The sequence below is a fragment of the Typha angustifolia genome, chromosome 12 (assembly GCF_048772165.1).
Source record: "Typha angustifolia cultivar Huaian chromosome 12, ASM4877216v1, whole genome shotgun sequence".
NCBI lineage: Eukaryota > Viridiplantae > Streptophyta > Magnoliopsida > Poales > Typhaceae > Typha > Typha angustifolia.
The window spans coordinates 1,769,676-1,793,204 of record NC_133250.1 but is presented as its reverse complement, the minus strand read 5'-3'; the positions used below and the strand labels follow the sequence as shown (position 1 = coordinate 1,793,204).

The following is a 23,529-nucleotide window of genomic DNA, read 5'->3' as shown; positions in this document are numbered from 1 at the left end:
GCCTAAAAAAATAGTAAGGAAGGGAAATGGATAGACAAAAGATGAGCGCTAATGCTAGAAGACGTGGGAGGCAAAGCAGCGATGGTGGACGAAGTGCAGGAGATACACAAACAATGGCAGCATACTCGTGGATGATGTGTAGGAGGCACAAAAAGATGAAGCTTGGACAATGACAACTATGTTGTATTAGATTTCATATTTTGCAGGTTACGAATTAGATTTGGACAGATCCATTTAGTAGAAAAAAATCTAAAATTTTATGGATTTAGAATAAAGTAATTTCAAGATTAACGTGAAAAGATATTAATGAAATTATGGAGGTAAGTTGAAATTGGGCGGAAATAGAAATACCAATGTTGCGACAGTCGTCGAAAGCTGGTGGACGGCCGTGGGATGGTGGAGGTCAGTCGTGAAGGTGGGTGGCTCGTGGAGGTAGATAGTTGGTAGGGTTCGGATGTAGATTTAGAATTATAATTTTAGATTTACTCCTATGAAAATAAATGAGTACTATTAAAAGAGTAAATGCAAAATAATAAAATGGCTAAACTAATATTTCTTTTATGATAATAAATAAATCATGATCACTCCTATTTAGAGGAAGAGAGTTATAGCGGGTTGGATCCAATTCGCCATATTGGGTTACATATGTGGATTATCCATTTAATTTAAAAGCATTAAGCAAAACTAATTAACTAGACTAAACTCAACTCAAGTTAACCTAGTTGACTAAGCCCTCGTAGTCGGATCATATCAATCCACCACTCTTTCATTGTCTTGCCCTCAAGGTGACTAGTTATTTGCGTTCTTGTACTTGTATAGCATCTCATACCAATCAGAGGACTCGAGTTCTTCTTCTTTAAGGCCGCCTAAGAACTTGACATGACCGACTGACGCTTGCAATTATGATGCATGATTTGCTGTCAATTCTACTAGGCCATTTGTGCGAGCTGGCTTAGGTAAGTGCACCTCTAGTGGACCCTTGGCTTGTGCCATCTCTCTCCTCTCTTTTTTGCGGATCTACTTTAACTTATTGAATTTGAATTCTATCAAAACTACTAGTGAGAAGGTCTTCTTGGAAGTAGTGGGCCTCTAAGCCTTGACCTCAGCTTGAATATCAGGCTTGAGCTCACTAATGAGTGTGTCTTCAGGATCGAGTTTAAGTAGTTGGTAATCTAGTTGCAGATCAGTTCAAACTCCTCCTAGTATGCCCAAATTGTGGTTGATTGAGTCAACTTAGTCAACATTACATGGAAGTCATCATACTAGGTTAGATTGAATCGAGCAAAGATCACGTTAGCAAAATCCTGTCAAGATTCAAATGGTCAAGTCCACTTTGTAGACTAGTACCACCTAATCATCGCACCCTCTAAGTGAGATGATGTGAGATAAACCTTTTAGCGGGTAGGCATCCATGATATGTGAAAAACTACTCCACTAGGTAGGTCTACTCTAGAAAATTATGAAAAATTAAGCTTGACGGTCCAAACTTGAATTCCCAAATATGGTCCATCATAGTGAGTCAAGCGACATCGCGGTGGATGCTGGTCATATAGGTCATGAGCCCAAGGATCTAGCTCTTGTTCGGTCTGGGGTTGCATAGAGGACTCACTTAGCAAACACGACTCCATCAGGTCATCCTACCAGTCATCCTCAAGCTCATACTAAGGCCCCAAGTCATGCTAATGAGTCGAAAACTGAGTTACGCAAGGTGATCAAGTTGATTTGCAAAAATTAGCTAGTCTCGAGATATGTGCACTTCATCCCTTCACCCAGTTGCTTTAACGCTAATGCCAAATTTCTGTTTGGGCCTTGGGGTGCCGTCATAGGCTGTTGTGGCCTTTGTGGTAGCTAGGTAGGACCCTAGCTAGTGGTAGTCGACATCCGGTGGGTCCTCAAAGGTGGTAGAATGGCAATGAGCGATGGCGAAGTAAGAAAATCAAGCTCAGGCTAAGCTTGCTTCATCAGCGGCCATGACTCATCTTTGGTGATCTCATCGACCCTTAGTGGCTGCAGATGGTGCTCAAGGTCCCACTACAGCAAAACTACAGCGAAAGGGAAGGTGATCATCTTGTTTGGCCACCCGACGATTGTTGGTAGCTTCTATGGCCCCCATAAGCTAGCAGTTAGGTAAAGAAAGACAATCATGGCTACCGGTGGTTGTGGAAGTGCCAGACTTGAGGCCACTAGTCATGGATTTGGTGCAGCATAGAAGGCCATCAATGATGGTCTTTTAGTGTGAATGGTGGCCATGGCTTGGGTGTAGAGGACCTAAGGAGGAGATTGGCAATAGTGGTTTGGGACGAAAGCTCGCAAAATGACATCGATGAAGAGCTAAGGTTTTGGGCGTCATTTTATAATGTAGCTAGGGAAGGCAACATTAGGGCTGTCGCTAGGGCCTACTATGCCATCGCTGCTGCAATAAGGGTTGATTTGTAAGGTGGTAGGAACTCTACCGAGGTTAGAGGAGGGGTTGTGATCATGGTTCGGGCCAGCTCTTCTTCCCCCTCATCCTCACCCTCATGGTTTGAGTTTTCTCATCATGGGGTGTGGGAGGGGGTCAGTTTCACCATGGATGGCAACGTCGGGCAACGGTGCTAGGTCAAAACAGCCACCTTTAAGGCTTGAAGTGCCTTGTCAAGCTCTTGGTGTTCTCCTTGGCAGATCATATGGCTTCTTTCGATAAATCCTATAAAGCATCCAGGGATTCGAGTATCGCCTGCATAGAGGTTTGTCGATTGCGGTGGCTAGTGCACTAGAGAAGCTTCCACTGGGATGGAAATAAGTTTTTGGTCCTCCATGGTGGCAATCTCCCTCGGATTTTCTTTAGATTGCGTGTTCACTATCGATTGAGGAATAAGAACTTTGATATTATTATTGCGAACTAGATTTAGACCAATCCGTTTATAGAAAAATTTTGAAGTTTTAATAGGTGGTAGCCTTATGAGTTTCAAATCTTTTTCTTTAGGATGAAGTGATTCCGAGGTTAGGGTAAAAAGATATTAATGAAATAGTGGAGGTAGGCCAAATTGAATAAAAATAGAAATACTGACTTTGTAGTGGTCGTTGAAGGGTGACAGATGGCCTTGGGATGGTGGAGGTCGGCCGGTAGGTAGCTCGTGGAGGTAGATGGTGTCTAGGGTTTGGAGATAAAATTAGGGTTATTATATTAGATCTATTTCTATGAAAATAAAAGGCTATGATTAAAAGAGTAAATGCGAAATAATAAAACTAAGCCAATATTCCTTCCTTGATAATATATAAATTAAGACAACTCTTATTTATAGGAGTAGAATCATAGTAGGTCGGATCCAATTTACCATTCTAGATTTTATATATATATATATATATATATATATATATATATATATATATATATATATCCATTTTAATTTAAATTTAAAAGTAATAAGTAAAATTAATTAACTAAGACTCGACTCAACTCAGCCTAACGGACTTTCTCCCTATGGTCGGATCGTATCATTGCAATTCATGTACAAAGCCTAAATCAACATATTTTGATTATTACGTGTGAGCAGGATATAAGAAATTAAGGAACTTTTACTCGGCACGCAATTGGAGCGATGTATTTAGGGCCGAACTCAAGGGCATTCTACAAACATTCGAACACTTTTAGAACGTTCGCAGTTGTATGTAAGCACTCAAAAACAACGAGTCTTGCAAACATCCAAGAATGTTTGAACACCTAAGCAAATGTTTGAACACCCAAGGATGTCCTAGTTTAATTATTACAACTACTTTTTATGGCAGCTTTGAAGAGGATTTGAGGGTTTCGTGGTCTATTTGGAAGAGGTTTCCATTGTTATGAAGTTGATGCTTAAGCTGACTAGGTTTTACGAAAGTTGTACCAATTCCTAAAGTAGTTTGACTTAATTTTATTAGGACACCCACATTTCCGGTCTATAAGAGCCTATCAAATATGAGGGAATATTAGGGAGTTCAAAACAATATAGCTTAATAAAGGACGAGCTTATGAGAGATTTAGTAAAGGCTGAGGTGCAAATATACAAATGTATGAGTCTTGTAGAGAGAGAGTAAGAGAGATAATGTGGGTTCTTGAGTTGGGTTGATAGTGATTTCTCCTTGAATTTCTTTTTCTTGTGATCTAGATAGTGAAACCAGTGGGATTTTTGTGAATGTAACCTATATTGGGTGAACCACATAGAACTTTTGTGTCTCTTGTGTGATTGTTCTTTGTGTTTCCTTCATCTAGACTCCCCTGCAATCTGGAATAAATGGTATCAGAATAAAGTTATAGGTTCAGTGGGAGCAATGGAGGATGGAAAGTTGAGAAGTGAGTAGTTTTGCGAGATGAATTTTAGATTCTAGATGGAGGAAAAGGCAAAGCCAAAGGATATGAACAATGAAGATTGAAAAATTCTAGATCAGAAAACACTTAGAACAATGTTCCTCTTCCTGTCAGCATTGGTGGCTTTCAATATTTCTAAAGAGGCAATCACTTTAGATTTATTGACTGCATTAACAAACATATACGAGAAACCATTAGCATCGAACAAAGAAATATGTCTAACATGAAGATGGTTAAAGTTGGAAGCATTATAAAACATTTGAACAAGTTTAATGCTACCGTAAATCAATTGAACTCGGTCGACATTAAATTCAACGATGAGTTTATGCACTATTGATTTTGTCATGCTTCCCAGAGAGTTGAAAGGCCTAGTCCTCAAGATCATCTACTCTGAAGTACGATGATATAATCTTAAGTGTTCTATTCAGTGAGGAGATTCGGAGAGAAAAATATTTAGTGAAGCAGTGGGGACGGCTCTTAATGTGGAGAGTATAGAGGCTGATCAAAGGCCAAGTTAAGGAACTATAGAAGATCTAAATGTGGAGAAGTAAATCCAAATCAACTTAAGGTAGCGGACGGTTGCTAGCATTGTGGTAAGAAGGGTCACATAAGATGCAATCGCAAAGTCTACAAAAAATTAAGCAGATGGCACTTTATACCATACTTCGAGCCCTTTGGCAAATATCTTTTAAACCTCTGATTCTAATACCTTGATTTTGTCATTGGATGAATTGGTCGAATCATGGGTGATAAATTCCAGAGCCTCTTTCCATACGACTACTTAGAAGGACATTCTCAGCAATTATATCTAAGGTTACTTTAGGCATGCATATCTTAGAGATGTACATCTCCTTTGCCAATGATATTAGAACCTTCTAATATCATTGGTTTCAGTTGCATATCATATGTTTGTACTAATTCTAAAAATAGAAACAAGTTAGATTCCAAGTCTAAGAAATGCATTTTCATTGGGTATGAAGAAAATAGAAAAGTCATTGAAGCAAAGATGTAATATTCAATAAAAAAATATGATATACAAAGGCATATCTTAAAAGGAAAAAGACAATAAAAAATATATATAAAGTTTGAGGAGATAACTAAAATAAAGAAACTATCAAGAGGCAAGGAAATAGGGTAGAACCAAAACTTTAAACCTATCATGGTCTTTATTTTTCTATATATTATTTATTGTTGACTAATAGTGATGAATCAAGAATGTTTTGAAGAAGCTTTGCAAGTTGATAGTAGCACTTATTGGCATAGAGTTATGAATGAAGAGATGAATTCATACATGGGCTAACCTAATTCTTTTCCCCATTTAAAATGAGTTTAGGCCCAAGATAAATTTACCATTTTACTATTGATAAGATCAAATAGCAGACCTGTCATTTTGTACCTAGAAACATATATACCTACTAGTAAATGTTGCATATCTAAGCATTCTATATATACAAGCAAGCCCTTTATATACCTATGCATTGCATACTTGCAAAGCTACACTACGTGCATCCAAGCACGCAGTGCATACTAACAAGCAAGAACTAACCTATATACAAGTATGCATTCTGTACCTATAAGGTAGTACGTAACTATAAGCATATATTACGTGCATAGAACTTCTCATTACAGAATGAAGTTCACAAAGTGGACATATTTTTTGAGAGAATATAAGCTTTTGTGTTTTTTTTAATTTTAGTAATATTATTTTGGGGTACTATATCCGTTAGAACTATGTTAGGTCGAATCACAGCAACGGAAATTGGACTCATTGAATCAGGTCGATTATTTTAGCTTTGTTGATTTGTATTTCAGTTGAGTCATTTATTATTTTAGCTTGTATTAGTTAATTTATTTGATTAGAGTTAAGTCATTAGAGTAAAGTCAATAGATTCACCATATGGGTCAAGTTAGTTAGCCTCTTTTAAATATGTGAAGTGCAACTAGATTAGAGTATGCATGAATGGAATTGAATTGACTCTACCTTATCTCTCTATCTCTCTCTTTGTCTCTCTTGCGTCTCCCTCCTCCTTCCCTCAAACTCTAGCCACCACCATAGCCTAGGCCACCTGCCCTCCCACCCTTTTATCCAATGATCCCTAATCCCTTAGGGTTGTCGACACTCTTCCCCTCTTCTATCTTTGTTTCGACTAGACATTTCCACCACCATGCCCCACCAGCACTTTTACGACATGACCATCTCACCACTGGCCACCACCAAACACCTCCCGCCATCACCACCATGGCCTCTAGCTTATACTCCATATCAGTCCCAATTTTGATCCATTTGACATTAGATAGAGTCTGAATCTAAAAAGGTACCAAAAATGTAGATTTAAAAGTTATGAAGTAAATCCATCTAGTTTCATAATTTATAGCATCAAAAGAATATTCTTGCAATATTCTTTTAGTACTACGCAAACCAATAATTCTACAACAAATCTAGATCTACCCTTCAAGTCATGTTCGCAACATAAAGTAATCACATTACCCTTCATACATGGCATTAGTAGAGTTCCAATTGCCCCCACCCTAGTTGGTTGCAAAATTTATTTAAGAATTAATAATATTTTTACACACTTGTATTTATGTCTAAAATTACTTTATGTTATTATATTTTAAAAAGTCTCAAATCAATCTATATAGTTATGACTAAAATAAAATTATTAATTTTTCTGTAATTGAGAGCGCCCAGATAACATTAATGAATTGGCGGGTTGAATTCCCTCCTTCTCTTATATTTTATTGAATAAAATTGTCATGGACTTATATAAATCATTTGCTCTTTAAAGAATGGCCATTTTTTTTTCTAAATAGCTCTTACTTCCCCACACATGACTTCTTCCATGGCTTCTTCCCAACCATCATTTTTAATGCTACGGATAGTCCTTCAAAATCATGTTACCATAGACAAAGAGTTCCAATGAAATAGCTTTGACGTATAGGACTGATCACGTGCATTTTATTCAATACTATAATTAGTGAAATATATGATGCGATGAAATCTTCGATGATATATGTATCACATGTATATTTATGTTAGTCTATCATATGTATACTTATGCTAGAGATCATCTCGACATAAAATCATAATAGTATAGTCATCTCTAATCATCTCTATATGTCATCAGTATACTCATATCTAAGATTAGTCTAATCACATGAGTGATAAAATATGCTTAAATCATCTATAGATAAGATTATATAATTATGCTAAAAGCCAAAATATGCATATACATAATTATATAATTTATTCTAATTTGAAAAAAATGTATAGGGGATAAGATTACTCACCTCAGATCAGAAGACCCAATACACGTATCCCTCACATCCATCAATCAACCATCACTCATCGCTAATAAAGTCCACGAAGTCTTACATAAGGGATTCGGGATATGAAAATATTTAGGTAACATGAAATTAGTTGTTTATCTAATTAAAATCCGTTCATGTAAAATATGATGATTTTTTAGGTTCTAGAATTTCTACTTATCTTTATAAGTAGTTAGATTTATAATTATAAATGAAAATATAAATATAGATAAAAACTTAATTATAATTAAGTTGTGGTTCTCACTCTAATTAATTAGGGACTATATAGTCTTTACTTTATAAAATAATAAATAAATAAGCCTAGTATTTCATTTGTTACAAAATAATAATATCTAATAAATTACTAGAATTACTTCAAATGTATATCGTAAGAATATTAGTATATAAATTTAATTATAATTTACAAATCTATCTATTAATCTAATAGAAATATAAATAAATAAATATAAGTATTACCTATATTTATGTGTAATAGTTTATAACCTAATTAATCATTAATTATACTAATTATAATTAATAATAATCATATTGATGAATATATATTACTATTAAAATAATTATCTATTTGCATTAGTTAAGAAAGAAATACCTATATAAAATAAAATAATAAATTAAAATAAATTAAAAAAGAGCATTGCCACTAGTGCTGGGCTCGGCCAAGCACTGCTTGCTACAATATGGGGCTGAGTCTAGCACTATTGCAAAAATAGGAGGAGAAGAAGCTGAGAAGGAAGAAGAAAAAGAAAGAAGAAAAGAAGAAGAAGAAGAAGAAGAAGAAGAAGAAGAAGAAGAAGAGTAGAGAAGAAAGGAAGGGAAGGGAAAGAAGGAGGGTGCAGACTCAGCCTGGAGGGGAGGGCACCGACAGTTGGTGGCCAGCCAGCGACCGGCCTCTCGCTGGTAGAGAGGAGAAAGAGAAAGGGTGAGAAGAGAAGTACGAAGAAGAGCTCACTTTGGCAGCGACGATAACGGTAGGCCAACATCGGTAATAGGGTGAGAGAGAGAGATGTAGTGGGGACATCGGCACTACGGCGCCAGCGGGTCCACTGAGGCTAGATGGCCCGGCCCGGTGGCTGGGAGTGCGTGGCACCCCCAGCCCGCGCCATCTCAACATGGCACAAGGCCGGCCACAATTTTTAAGGATCAGTTGTTATAGTAATAGCCTGTTAATCCAAGGAAGCCCCACAATTCTTTCGATGTCTTTGAAATCTATCATTGCACCATCTTCTGCATATTGGAGGAATCGGCTTCCACTCCCGCCGCTAATATGATATGGCCGAGATACTCCACTCTCGGCTGACCTCATAAACATTTGGACTCCTTCACCTTCAGCTCATTATCTTTCAAAATCTGCAATGCTTTGTGAAGGTGAACAAGATGCTCTTTCCATGAACAACTGTATACAAGGATGTCGTTGAAAAAGACAAGCACAAATTGCCTCAATAGTGAAGTAAAGACGTTGTTCATCAACCCTTGGAAGGTGGAGGGAGCATTAGTGAGTCCAAAAGGCATGATGCCTGTCATGTGCGCGAAATGTGTTCTTGTGCACATCCTCGGGTCTCACTCAAATTTGGTGGTAGCCGGCTCACAAGTCTAACTTGCTGAAGTAAGAGACCCTCGAGAGCTCATCCAAGAGTTCTTCAACAATAGGAATAGGATACCTATCCTTCACCATGATGGCACTGAGTGCATGGTAGTCCACACAAAATTGCCATGTTTTGTCCTTCTTCCGCAGTAGGAGCATCGATGATGGGTACGAGCTTCAACTCAACTAGATGATTCCATTGTCTAGTATCTCCTTGACAAGCCTTGTGATCTCCTCCTTTGACACAAATAGGTATCAGTAAGGTCGTACATTAGTCGGCTCAGCTCTGGGAGTAATCTCAATGCTGTGGTCGAGCCGGCGGCATGCCGTATGGTTCTTTAAACACCTTGTTGAATTCTTTCAGTAAGGCGAATAGATCAGTGGGTACTCCTTCCTTTGTATGGTCTACTTGACTCTAGATTAATTGGATTAGAAGTCCATGGCACCTAGCCCTTGGCTGTCCCACCATCGACTGAAGTTTGGCTCCAAGTCGTGGTTGAATTTCGTCTAACCACACTCGTTTGCCACTTTTTTTCAAAATCCATCTAAATTTCTGAAAAATCAAAGGCCACCGAGCCCAAATTTTGCATCCATTAGGTCCCCAGTACAATGTCAGCCCCTCATAAAGCCAATGGGTGAAGATCCAAGTTGAAAAAATTGCCTTGAATCTTGAAAAGAAGCCCTCGGCATACTTTGTTCGCCCTGGGCGTCATGCCGTCTCCCAAAGCTACATCAAATCCAGAGATAGCTTCTATAGCTATTTCTATCTTCTTGATCACACGTTCATCCATGAAGTTGTGGGTTCTCCCGATGTCGATGAGGATCCTCACTGTTTGATTCTTCACGGTGTCATCGACCTGAAGCATCCTTGGTGCATTAGTGCCGCTGTAAGCATGCATGGAGATCTCGCCGTGGACTTCCTTGCTGCACTCCAAGGCCTCCTAGTCTTCCACCAAGTCCTCTAGTTCATCTCCCATTTTGTGATATGATCTCCCATTTTGGCTAAGGTTCAATCTCTTCTAATTCTCTAATCTGGACTAGATCTGGTACAAAACTTTATAATGAGATCCCAAAAGATGTCGTCGTCAGATCGACGTGAAATTTAGCTATGTTGTAGCCCTAGAAAAGAGTTTTCTAACAAATTAAGTTTAAGGTGAATCGGATGTGGAGATCTCAAGATATCGTCTGATTACTGGATGAACGTCATGGTGATCTGATCAGGATCCGTGGATAGAGGCACAAGATCCTAACATGATGGTGGTGGGAGGTGGACAAGCGTTAATGGGGTGGCACCGGTGAAAAGTGGTGGTGAAAGAGTTATGGTTGATGGAAGGGTTAGGGCAAGTGTTGGATAGATTGGAAGAGGGGGAAGGAGAGGGCCGCCCCTAAGGGTCTAGAGTGATTGGCCGGTCGTGGGAGGTTAGAAGCGGCGTCGCCGGAGATTGAGAGATCGGGAGCGAAAAAGATGAAAGAGGCAAGGCAAAACTTAATTCTTCAATAATGACCTTTGGTTGCTATCCACATCCCTCTTAGAGGCAAACCAAACAACTCAAAATTAACCCTAAACAATATAATTTCGTCGACCGCATTCGAACGCGGCACTGAGTTTGCTTTTCTCTAGATTTGCGAATGCGATGCAGGCGTTCGAACGCGCGATCGAACGCGCATGTTTCCTACTTCTCTGGATTTGCGAACGCGATGCAGGCATTCATAGTGCGTTCGAACACATAATGCACACTCTCCAACCACGTTCACAATCGCGTTCAAACTCACTCCACCTACGTTCTAACGTGACTTACAGAAAACTTATTTTCTTAGAATTTAAACATTAAAATAAGAAACAAAAATACTCCTAAAGTGAATCCATGCTCGAGACGACATCGGTGAAGTCTGAATCATATCAGATTGCTAACACGCTCGAACTCCTCTTGATATGCTCTCACCGTAGTCTTTTAGGTTAGCCCACTCGATTGCTAACACACTCGAACTCCTCTTGATATGCTCTCACCATAGTCTTTTGGGTTAGCTTGGTGAGAGCAGCTTAGAAATCTTCCTAACTGGAAGGTCCAAATCGGACGTAAATAGCATCAGCGAACTCCTCCCACATTCAATAGGGCTGAGCTTAGTTCGTGGCCTGGTACCATCAGATGGCAGTCTTTTCAAGATGAAAAGATGCTAACAACACCTTTTATGCATTAGGTGTTCATTGGTACTCGAAAAATTGCTCTACTTGATAAACCCAATCAAGCGAATCTCCTTCATTGAAGGGTGGGAAGTTGAGGCGAACAGTCCCTACATGGATGTCACGTTCTTCTTCTTCATGTCGGTTGGGCCTTCTTTCCCTTGGGTTTAATCCAGCATCCCTAGGATGATATCGAGGGGCCACTGGTTCTTCATAATCCGCCCACTTGTCATTGTCATCATGGTGAGGTGGATCCATGATACAACTAGAGCTGGATCAAATTGTATCAAAAGAAATAAATTTACTTTGGAAAATAAAGCTTTCTGCCAGGGGGCGTTCGAACGCCTAGGACTACGTTCAAACGCACTATGCGAACACATGCATGCGTTCACAAAAATAAAGGACGGGGTTTGTGCGTTCGAATGGCCTTGGGCCCATTCAAACACACCAGTTTGAGCAGCCTTGGGCCCGTTTGAACACACCCGCTCAAATGCCTGCATGCGTTCATAAAGATAGAATGGGATTTGTGTGTTCGAACAGCCTCGGGCACATTTGAATGCGTCGCGGCGAGAATGCTTGGTTTTTAGGGCTTATTTTTTATTGTTTGGGTCTAAAGGGTAGCCTCTAAGTATTGTGGAGTGCATTCTAGTTTGGTTATATTTTGAATCCATCTTCTTTCTCTCTATCTCCCTCTCTCTCTCCCTATTTCTTCTTCTTCTTCTTCTTGCCCTACCTTTATATTGTCCCCTAGTCTACATTGGTTAGATCCTTCTTCTCGTCTATCACGGCCCTACTTCTTCTAGGAGCGACCCCTTCTACCCTATCTTCCTATTCTCTTTTCTAATCGCAAGTAACTCTATCCCTATATCATCCCTCTTCCATCTCTTCCATCACATTAAGAACTCCCTTCAATCCAAATACCCAATCTAACTCTCATTAGTCCGGTTCGTAACAATCCGATGCTCGGTTGCGGTGAAAAACTAGCGGTGGTACATTGCGCCTTTCGAGCTGCGTAGGCAACAAGGGCCCCGTTGTGTGACCACCCATGAGGCCTTCATGATCTTCCTCCGGCTTGGCACGAAATAGTGGAGGCGATGTCCTTTGGCAAAAAGGTGGTTCCATCGATGGTGCAGTCCGGGCTCAAGTAGAGAACTCAATTGCCGCCATACCCCTTGGTGCGCTCAAGAGGACTTGAATCATTGCTTTCGTTGACGCTTGCATGGCTTGTTAGGTCTCCATCATGTCTGTGAACATATTGATCAGATTTGAGTTTATTGTAGAGGTCGTTGGAGAAGTCCCGATTAGTGCTACCAACAATTGGTGAGTTTGAGTTTGCCTCCAATTTGATAATATACGTGCCCTCTCCCTCAACGAAGGTGCCTTTATTGGTCTCAATGTCATAGATCTGGTTGTTGGCATGGTGTTCGAGGAATAATGGCTCTGATACCACTTGTTATGGATCATGCGTCCATTCCTGATCAAGCTCGGATGTAGGAAAGTAGTCCGTATAGTCGGAGGAGAATATTATTAAAATATTCTCTCATAGTCATAAAATTATGAAACTAGTGGTGATTATTTCGTATCTCTCTTATCTACATTTTTTATATTGATGCTCTTTGCAGATTCTGACTGCACATGGGGAAAAAATACGCAATATTGCATGGAAGGTGAAGATGACGGATGATGGCGAAGATGGTGATAAAAGTGGTGATAATGTTGAAGGGATAAAGTTAAGAGGGAAGACATTGGTCGAGATTCCAAGGAGGGAGGACTCAATAGTCGAGGGGGATTAGAGGTAACCGGCGTCGAGATGACACTTGGTTAGGGCTTGAACGATGAGGGATAAGAGTTAAGGTAGAAGAGAAAGGGAAGAAATTTTAATATTAATTCATAATGATCCCTTAGGTTACCATCCACATCTTAAGAGGCCAAAATAACAAGTAGTAACCCTAGAAACATTGCATTTTCATCGATCGCATTCAAACAGGGTCAAGCGCATTCAAACGCATAATTCATATTCTTTGTTGGTGCGAACATATGCAGGCGTTCGGACGAGGTTGAGCGCATTCGAATGCACAATTTGTATTCTCTATCAATACAAACATATGTAGGCATTCGCAAGGGATATTCGAATGTGACGTCCCTACCTTCCAATGCGACATCCAGAATCCTTATTTTCTGGAAAAAAATAACTAAAATAAAACAAGAAATATAGCTCATAGGTTGTATCCATACACGTGATGACTCGATATGGTCTGAATTACATCACTCAGACCTCATCATTGCGCCCAACCTGCCCAAGTTTGGCCCGATTTGCTACACGCGCACACAACTCAATCCATTACACTTGCTCATTCATATAGTATTTTTAAGATATTTAGTTTATTAAATACCACTATATAAGTATGTCCTTATTAAAACAAACTAATATGCTTTTATGGGAGGCCCGTAACACTCGACCCATTATAATATATGATATTTTTTTATAACCCTATACATAATGTTTTACCTTAACCCGATATCTCATGGGCTAGTATGTAATATTGAGCTATAATTTTCTAGCTTAGCTCGAATTTGGCTCGGCTTGTGTGATTGGTGAGTTGGGCGGCAAACAAATGCTATCCAAAAAATTCTATCCAATTCGGACCAACTCGCCCGATGATCCCCTCTACATTCACACACCGTCTTTTATCAGCTTAATAAGTACATCATACATTGTCGTCAAAAAAAAGAGGACACTATACATAGGATAAACTATCCGGATTCGGATCTTTTGCATATCAAGTCCACAACTCGTGTGAGCCACAAAGTGCCATCTAAAAAGGGTGAGAAATATTTTGACCGTTCCTGTTTTGACCTTTCCAATCCAACCCTTCGAAATCAATCTCCTCTCCACGGATCATCACATGCGAGCGAGTATGCGAGGAGAGAACAATAGAGCGAGATCATCAAAACGCCCACCAACAAGCAGACAAAAGAGCAACTTGGATTGCTGGAAGAGAGTTTATAGAGAGAAAAAGAAAAAAAAAGAAAAGAAAAAGAACTTGCATCTCATGGATAGCCATTAGCCAGTCATATCTCTTCCTCCAAACTTCTCTCTCTCTCTCTCTCTCTAAAAAATCTTATCAGAAGAAGGAAAAGGAGACCCAAAGAGAGATTGCATTAAAATCTCGTTGTTGGGTTGGTGGAAAGAAGGGATTTATTTATGGGTTCTTCTCCTCCCTTGGGGCTTCTCCTGCGGCCTCCAAACCCTGGGTTGTCTTCCCCTTTACCTTATCTATCCGTGGGCGGTGCAAACTCTTGTCAAAACCCTAGCTTTCTGTGTTCTTCTCTTGATTCTTCCGTCAATAGGAGATGGGTCGGAGCCAGAATACCGTCCCAGTGCCACACTGCTGTCAAGTCCAGGCATTGGGTAACTCTTCTCTCTTCCACTCGCTGTTTAAATCTTAGAAGCATTTATTTACTTCTATTTATTTGTCTTCGTTGTAATTTTTGTTAGTTACGGGATCCTGTCTAAGAAGTTTCATGTTATCTTGTTTGATTTAATCTATGAACAGAAGGGTTTTGGTGTTTTTCTAATGGTAAATATTATAGATAGAATTGCAAATCTTTTTTCGTTTTTTTTGCTGTTCTTTTCTAATTGCAACTCTTTCCTTCTCGTTCTTATTAATGAAGAAAAAGAAAAGAAAGATAAAGTACGGAAACGAAGGTGAGAGTCCCCTCTTGAGAGAACCAGCAAGGAAGCCCCTAAAAAGGATCAAATATCCGTAGACATTTGTTTCTTGGATTAGCCCATGTCTTCACTGCTGTCTATCTTTGTTCTCCAATGTTTTTGAGTTCATGATTTGTCCTGCTATACCTAATGCTTTGTGTACTGCCATGAAGGATTAAAAGAGTCGAACCTCTCCAAAATTTGCATATTTTAACATTCCTTGCTCGATAATACTCAGGCAATTCCTTTCCTTCTAAATATGCCAGCATATAGCTATCACGATTAAGTTCTGCTTGTTCCTAGGAGATGGATAAACTTCTTTTCTCCTCCATTCTGTCCATAAGGTTTTATAGCAAGTTGTCTCCTTTGACATCCAATGGGTGTTTGATTGTCAATCATATAGGTATTACAAAGCTACAACATAAGAGGATGTGATGAACAGTTCTGTTTTGTGCAGTGATCTTAGTTGCATGAGGAGTAGTCATTATGCTTTCTCATATATCAATATTCCCATAGGTTGCTGTCAATTGTTAAACTGAAAAGAGAAAAAAAAATCATTTTGATGGGCACCGAGGAACTTCAATTATTCTTAGCCATGGGAACATTCAACACCACTGTGATTCAAAAATCTAGTAGCTCCTAATGAGTACTATCCTGTTCCTTATAGTCTATGAACTACCTTATCAGTCCTGCTTTCAAGCTGAACCCTGCTAAGTGTCTGATAATTTGTTATATCCCTCTGCCGCATAGCCTTTGATGCCCCGTTGAAATCTAATTTTCCATCTGCTTTGCACCTGCATTATTGATTGAGGAAAGGAAATAATCTCTTATTGAACATGCATTAAGAAGGTAATTTGTTTTTGGTAAAAATCTCTTATACGAGATCCCTAACTTGCTAATTACATCAACAAGAAGATTTTCTTTTTGACTAGGCCACTTTGACATACTTAAGATGGAAGGCATAATAGACAATATGCTATTGTAGAGGTAGATAAAGTGTTTCTGAAAGAACCCAGAATATCTATGAAGCTTACTGCCAAACATCTTCGGCGATGAATATCTTATGTAGGTTCTGATACTTTATTGAGTATGTTTACTTCTATGCTAGTTGTGTATTGTTAATAATTGTTCTTTTAAGGAAAGGCGTTTTGATGCCTTCTGAATTTTGTGATATATTTGGTTTTCACTAATGATTTACTACCAGGGGCTGTTTTTTTATGTACTGGTATAGTGGCTTTGTGGATATATGAGAAGAGATAGGGTGGAAAGTAGTGGGAGGAATCAACAAACAGATGGAGCATTTATGTTCGGGTCTGACGAGGAGAGTGGTACCCAGGTTCCTACACAGGCTCAGTCAGTTGTTGAGGGGTCCAGTACTGTCCTAGTATCAGAGTACAAACCAATTCCTGACATAGATTATTTACAGGTAATTGTTTATTACGAAGTTTGAGTATTGCCAGCTCATTCAGTCAAAAAATATTTCTACTTGATATGTTCTGTTTAAATTGAATTTATCCATGTTACATAAACCATTGGCAGGAGTTAGACTCGTGTTAGTTCCTTAATCAACTTAAAATCTATTATTGTGCTTAATATTTCTCAAAAATTTTGGATCTGATATTTTAGTTTGTCATTCTTCATATTTACCAAGATCCAAATCATACTAAATAGCTTTCACAGAAGAAGAAAATAAGAAGCATGGTGGGATAATCATACGGCATACATATATAAACCTATTTTCACAAATTTGATAGAACCATTCTCTCCTGCTTTATACTATATATATGGCTCATGTGTTAAGGGTGATTCAGGAATTACTGGCTATTCAGCAACAAGGGCCTCGATCAATTGGGTTTTTTGGGACCCGCAATATGGGATTCATGCATCAGCAGCTTATTGAGATTCTGAGCTATGCTATGGTTATAACAGTATGATATATTTCCTTATCTTTTCTTACTTTTTGACATTCTCTTTTCACTGTTATATTTAATTTCTTTTCCTTAATATCCTTGTGGCCATTCCAGAAAAATCATATATTTACTTCAGGAGCATCAGGGACTAATGCAGCTGTCATAAGAGGTGCTTTAAGAGCTGAGAAGCCAGAGTTGCTTACTGTAATATTGCCTCAAAGCCTGAAAAAGCAACCCCCTGAAAGCCAGGAATTGTTGTCTAAAGTAAGATTATCACAATTTTTCTTTCTGTCTTCTGTCTCCCTTTTCTATTTATTCTGCTCAGGCATTTTTATGTGTTTTAGTGCTTAGTATTTGAATTCTGATCTTAAATGTTTGGTCAATTCTTGATGCACATTTACCTATATGGCTTTATCATATTATTGGTTAGCTGATCAAGTACTCAAAATCCTGTGTGTTTTTTGACCTATATTTAAATTTCTAATTGTAAAAAATGTTATAAAATATTTGAAGGTCTATTGATCTTTTTCCTTGTTCTAGCCTAATAATCATTTATTTAATTGACTATAAGCTGCCTCATTGCATCTTGCTATATCATTTGCTTATTATGTCATATTGTAATATTTCCCTCTATAGATAATGTCCTATGCAGTATGTTTTGTTGTTATCAAGTTCTGAGTCAATATTGCAGCCGATGCTTGAGAAAGTATGGATGTGTCTTGTAGGCAAGTTATAAGCCTCACTTAAGCCATATTACTAAATCTCTTCCTGAAATTGATAGCTAGCATAATCATAAGAGAAATCAAGATTATTGTATGCAACTTCTCTAAAGGTCTGGTCGACCAACCTTAAAAGGTGCTGTCAGAATCTATCATACTTAGTTGGAACTTTCTAATAAAAAAGGTAAAAAGTTTGACATTCTAGTCAACAGTATTACATACATTATTGATTTGAAAGACAAAAAAGAATGATATCTAAATCTGCACCAAAATTTTCCTGAGAAAGAGGGAACATTATCTCTTTTTTATTTCCATTCCATTTGTATGGATTACTTCAAAATCAGGTGTTAATATGACAGTCGACTGAGATGGACATAAGTGTGTCATTCACTGTTTAGTCTCTGATCTTGAAATTTTGATCTCAAATCCTGATTTGGAAAGCTCATATAAAATTCAATTCTCAAAGCTGTTCCAAAATTCTGACCTGGAATTTGTTGTCATAATTTTATCTGAAAATTAGTATTTGTTAGTTCTTGTCTTATTCCAGGAATATTGAGATGCAGAATGTTATCTTCTTGCTTCATGCTAATTCCATTTATAACGTGGGGAAAACTGTGATAATTTCTGCTATAATGAGTAAATATTATCTAGTGAGTGATTTGATATGCTCTTAGTTTGGTTAATTTATTATAATCGAATGTTGATGAAGTGTTCACCTGTTGATGTTATCAACTAAATTTTGCAGGTTCAAAATCTAATTGAGAAACCCCAATATGATCATTTGCCATTAATTGAAGCTAGCAGGTTTGTTAGTTACACTGTACATTTTCCACTTTTCCTGTTTCCATTAATGGTTGATAATATATTGATACTAGAAGGTTTGTTGATTGATACACATAGACTTTGAAATTCTAGTCTTTGCAATTTACCCCGGGGGATGATAATTAGTATCTCAATAGACACTCACTATTGCTTCTATCCAGATGCTTTTCTCCTTCCATTGTGAGGATTCATTGCCGAATGACAAAAGATTTGCATTTCCTTGTGGTTTATTCCCATTAAAAGTGGGAGAAACAAAATTGGTGCTTATTGTTGCTTATTATTGTCATGCTTGAAGATTTCTTCAATATTCTTTTCTTTTTGTTGATCAAATAACAGGTTGTGCAACATGGACATCATCTCAAAGGTGCAACAGGTCATATGTTTTGCATTCCATGACAGCAAATTGCTAATGGAAACCTGCCAGGAAGCGAAGAATCTACGGAAGATTGTTACTCTATTTTACTTGGATTAGTCTGGTACTCCTTTTCTTTTTTTTTTTTATTTATAGACAGGTGGATAAGGTTTCCCAGTTAACTAGCTTCCTTTTATTACCTGGAGCCTTGAGGGAAAGAGATGGATCTTATGTAGGAGAAAGAGGCGTCATCTCTCATTATTTTGATTCGTGAAATAAGATTGGCATTACATGCAGTATTCTTGGTAATATCTGTGTCTAAATGTCAAAGTTTCATTTCCCTGAATTGCCTTCTGTTTTTAGTTATCTCTACCCAATGCCACAGCATTGGAATTGATTTATTGAACCTTCTACAACATGCTGTATTGGTTTAGATGTTCCTGAGTTAGTACAGATATCCTTATTCTTATCCCAGAGATAAATCTTGCGTCTATCTCATTATCAACATGTATGTCTTTTAAAATCTCTTGTGATCTGATCAACAACTACATTTATTCTTATGCAACATCTGGAAGTAATTTTTCACTTCAAGTATCCTAATTTAATTGTATGAACAGTATCTTTTCTAGTTTCATTTTATGAGAAACTTGATGCCAGATAGAGAATTGAAGTGTATATATAAAGCATCCACATTTGCTAACTGTTCCAATCCTTATAACTCATTCAATTGTTCTTTTGAGAATTGAGCTTTACACCTAGAACACATGTCCTAAGTTATTCCAGCATTGTCTAAAACTTCACAACAAGCATAAGCTGCCACTGGTATAGCCTGCAGTGCTTTCATAATTATCTTACAAACAAAGAATACAAACCAAAAATTATGTGACCAACTATAAATCCAGCACTCTCCATGTATATCCATCACCTACCACTGTGTGTTCTCACGGCTTCCATGGTGCTGGTGGAGGGGGCGCCGCAGGAAAGAGTGGTGGCACGGCAGAAAAGATGGTGTTCTTGTCGACGCCACCACCGCCGCTGCTCGTTAATGCCACAAGAGCCGCTACAAGGCCTGCGTTTCCTGCTAGTGTGGGCTCAGTGTAGCTGTAATTAGTCCGCACGTCTAAGAAGCCATCGAACCGATCCGGTCCGCCGACCATCGCTCCGGTGATCACATTGGGGTTCGGAGACTTGGTGTCACGCCATTTCCACCCTCCTTTGCATGAATATTTGACCTTGTCGTTTGGGATCGACGCACCGCGGTGGTGGACATGTTTGGGGTAGTTCTTGCCGTAGCCAACCAAGTAGCTCATCTTTTTCGGGTTGTTACCTAAGACATAGTCAACCTGTTGAGCAAGAAGAACGTGATCAGATTGGAATTATGTCGTGTATACCAAAGGTAGTAGATGTTGTTGAAACAAGGTAGAGTTTGTATGGAAAACCTGAGATTTGGCAAAGATCCGGAGGTTGTCGACGGAGTAGTAGTTCGGGCCGCAGTATAATCCGGGGACATTGCCGGCGTCCATATAGTCGGCGTAGAGGGATGCGAGGAATGCAAAGCTTACGGCGTACTGAAGCGGCTGAGGCCGCCCGTGGTTCAGTTGGATTAATCCACCTGCAAACAGAATGGTGATCGTTAGCCTTTTTTTTTTTTTTTTAAGTGTTCATAGAGGAATTGAAGACATGCAAGTAACGATTGTTACCTTTGGTCCAGTTGAAGACATTGAAGTGCCTAAAGCTCATGCACATAGTGAGGGTAGTGACATTGTGATAGCCTCTCAGACTCTCCTCATAAGGGTACCCTGGATTCAAGAACATCCTTAGCCTAGTCAGTAGCAGCTGTGCACCTGGGAGCTTGTTGTCCCAACTGAACACTGCAAAGTCCAGGATGTTCATAAAGGCCTTGGCATTCCTTGGCAATCTTGGGTCAGTAGCAAATGTGATGTAGCTATTGTTTCCAGTGGCATAGTACATCCATGCAGCACTCCACATATACTCGTCCCAGTAACCTGTGGAATTGTAGAAGGGCTCAATGTAGGGGTTCCCCCGGGAGTAGGGCGTCCGGTGGCCGCGATCCCTCGCGAAATTGTATGCGAGCGCCGCGCCTTTGATCAACTTCTTGGAGTAGGTGGCATCGTCACGGAACACGATAGAGGCTGCAGCCAGTGCGGCGGCAATTTCACCGCCCAGGTCGGGGGCGGATGTCGCAGTTTGGACCGGGCGCGGGTAGTCCATATCTTCTGGCCTCTCCCAGCAGTAGTGGTCATCCGGTGTGGTCGAGACATTCAGTGCGCCGCCGACCTAAAATTTGGGAGGCGAATTATTAAAGACATGATATATATTGTTAATCCGTTATATAATAATTTAAGTATTTATGATAGCAGTTGCTAGTAGATCTACTGCTTAACAAAGATCTCAAATGGCAAGCAATGATGAACATATGATAGGAACTTTTAGTCTTCACCACAAATGGTAGAATTTGGGAAAAAATAGTACACAATTGGTAAGAAGGAACGATAATCTCAATAATATTACCTGGCTATAGATATGGTTGATATTGGAAGTAGAGGAGGAATTGAAGGTGAGAAGCAAGTAATTAGTGCCCCACTTGATGAGCTCTCTCACATGGTCATACTCTCCAATTGCTTTGTACTTGTGGCTGTATTCTATCACAGACCAACTTAGAAGTGTCATGGAGAAGGCCATCGGAAAATGGAACTTTATGTTGTCGCCGGCGTCGTAGTACCCGCCGACGAGCCCGCCTTTCACGTCGACCTGCTCGGAGCCATCCTTGAGGCCCGAATCTCGCCGCCACGGGATGCCGTTGTTCTTTGGAAGGCGACCGGCTATATGTCAAATTACAAAAAAGAAAAGATAAAAAATAATAATCGGATAGATCAGAATAAATATGTGTTTTGGTTTTGCATAATCACTCATTTTTTTTGTCTAATTTTTTGGAATTACCTAAACTTGTTTTATATGCAACAATAATCTGGCCAGTGATATATACTGGATTTGATTAGTTATGTGAAGCAATTATAAGTAAACCATCTTGGTTTGCCATGCAAACGGCCCAATACTGTTTGGTTTCAAATTTCATAGTCAAATTTTGAACAACCAAAAATATTGTCAATCTTTTCAAAAGAGCAAGAATGCTCTGTTAATAGTAATTTACTATCAAGAAAATTTAGCTCGAAAAATTAATATTACAAGAGAATTCGGCAAGCAGAAGAATTAAATTAATAGATCTAAATACAAATATGAAAGGACGTTTGAAAACAAGTATGTGACTTAAGATGCTTACACTTCTGAGCATTGAAGAAGAGAAGAGCCTTGTGGAGGGCGTTGGTGTACTCATCCGGAGGCGGCGGCCCCGGCTTCTTCTTCGGTATCGACTTAGCGATAATGATCGGAATTCCGATCACTATGAACGCGACGAGGATCGTCCAGAAGGCATACCAGAGGAGCTTCCTCTTGCACACAATGCAGCCCAAGTCCACGTACTTCTCCTTCTTCTTGTTCTCCTGGGGGCCAAGCAGCCAGCTCTGCTGGGTTTCGTCGAGCTGCCGCGAAAGGGCGGCGCGGTCGACGTCCATGTTGCGGCTGTGGTCGTCGGCGGCCTCGCGGTCTGCGTGGTGGATCTCGAAGGACCCACCCCAATGGTTGGCACTATACATATTTGTTCTTCTCCTCCTCCTCCTTGGTTCAACTCTCTATATGTATATCTACTTCAATGCATGGGATTGAGATCAAAATGGCACTTAGAAGAAGACCCACCTCAAGTTGAGGGGATTGGTGGCCACCTTTGTGTTGTAGATCAAAAAAAGGTGGGTCTTCTCTTTGCCTCTGGTGGGATCTCAGGAGAAGAGGTATGAAATTGGGAGCCTCTTATTGCTCCTTTGGTTGTTCCCTTGTCCTTTTCATTGGTATTCTTTGGCTGTGGGATATGTAGGATGAGTGGGTTGACTTAGGTGATTAAAATGGAGGAGGTAGGAAGGAGGGTAGTTGGTTTTCCCAAATGTGGTTTTCTATTTTATAAACTTTAGTCTTATTGCATAAAGTATGCCTCCTCCTTTCCATGTAATTAAAATACTTCTGAAATATTTATGAGCTTTTTATAACTTAACTACACAATAATAAGTTTACATTCTATTATAATAAAATATGCATCGATTATAGAAAATATACGCACTTTCAATCTTATCGGTTAAAAATAACTACAATTAAATTACAAAAAACCTATAGATAAAGATACATATTCCTTCTTTTTTTTTAAAGAAACACCAAATAAATTTGGAGACTTATATTTGAAGCAATTCTAGAGATAAAAGGAAAGAGAAGGGGACATATTAGTCAATTACAAATACACTTTCAAAAAATGGAGGAGTCCAGCTACAAATATGCTAAAGAAAAATAATAAGAACATTACATCAAAGACAAAAATAGAGGTGTCTTATATGCAAAAGAAAAAAAAGAGGCTTCTTTAATTAATTTTCTTTAGTTCTTCCATATGGTGGTTGTTATTAAATTTAGTATAGAATTTGGTCTCTTTCAGTGTGCAGCTGTGTCTGGTGATAGATGCGACCTTCACGGGAA

General features: G+C 39.0%; 2 protein-coding genes across 3 annotated transcripts; one reads left to right on the top strand and one right to left on the bottom strand.

Annotated features, from left to right (window-relative positions):
• Positions 1-14,421: 14,421 nt before the first annotated feature.
• Positions 14,422-19,405, top strand: LOC140771776 (uncharacterized). 2 transcript variants are annotated; one of them, XM_073113459.1, is made up of 6 exons: positions 14,422-14,833; positions 16,365-16,559; positions 16,945-17,061; positions 17,158-17,307; positions 18,508-18,566; positions 18,921-19,405. In XM_073113459.1, the coding sequence occupies exons 1-6, from the start codon at positions 14,627-14,629 to the stop codon at positions 19,054-19,056; spliced, it is 864 nt and encodes a 287-aa protein (XP_072969560.1). In that variant the 5' UTR covers positions 14,422-14,626; the 3' UTR covers positions 19,057-19,405. The 2 variants fall into 2 exon arrangements, with proteins under 2 accessions (XP_072969560.1, XP_072969561.1); XM_073113460.1 differs by having other exon boundaries at positions 14,694-14,833; positions 16,338-16,559.
• Positions 19,406-19,594: 189 nt separating this feature from the next.
• On the bottom strand, positions 19,595-22,849 carry LOC140771775 (endoglucanase 12-like). The gene is made up of 5 exons (XM_073113458.1): positions 22,238-22,849; positions 21,469-21,779; positions 20,637-21,234; positions 20,376-20,548; positions 19,595-20,279 (listed from the first exon to the last, which is right to left on the bottom strand). The coding sequence occupies exons 1-5, from the start codon at positions 22,608-22,610 to the stop codon at positions 19,878-19,880; spliced, it is 1,857 nt and encodes a 618-aa protein (XP_072969559.1). The 5' UTR covers positions 22,611-22,849; the 3' UTR covers positions 19,595-19,877.
• Between the last annotated feature and the right edge of the window lie 680 nt (positions 22,850-23,529).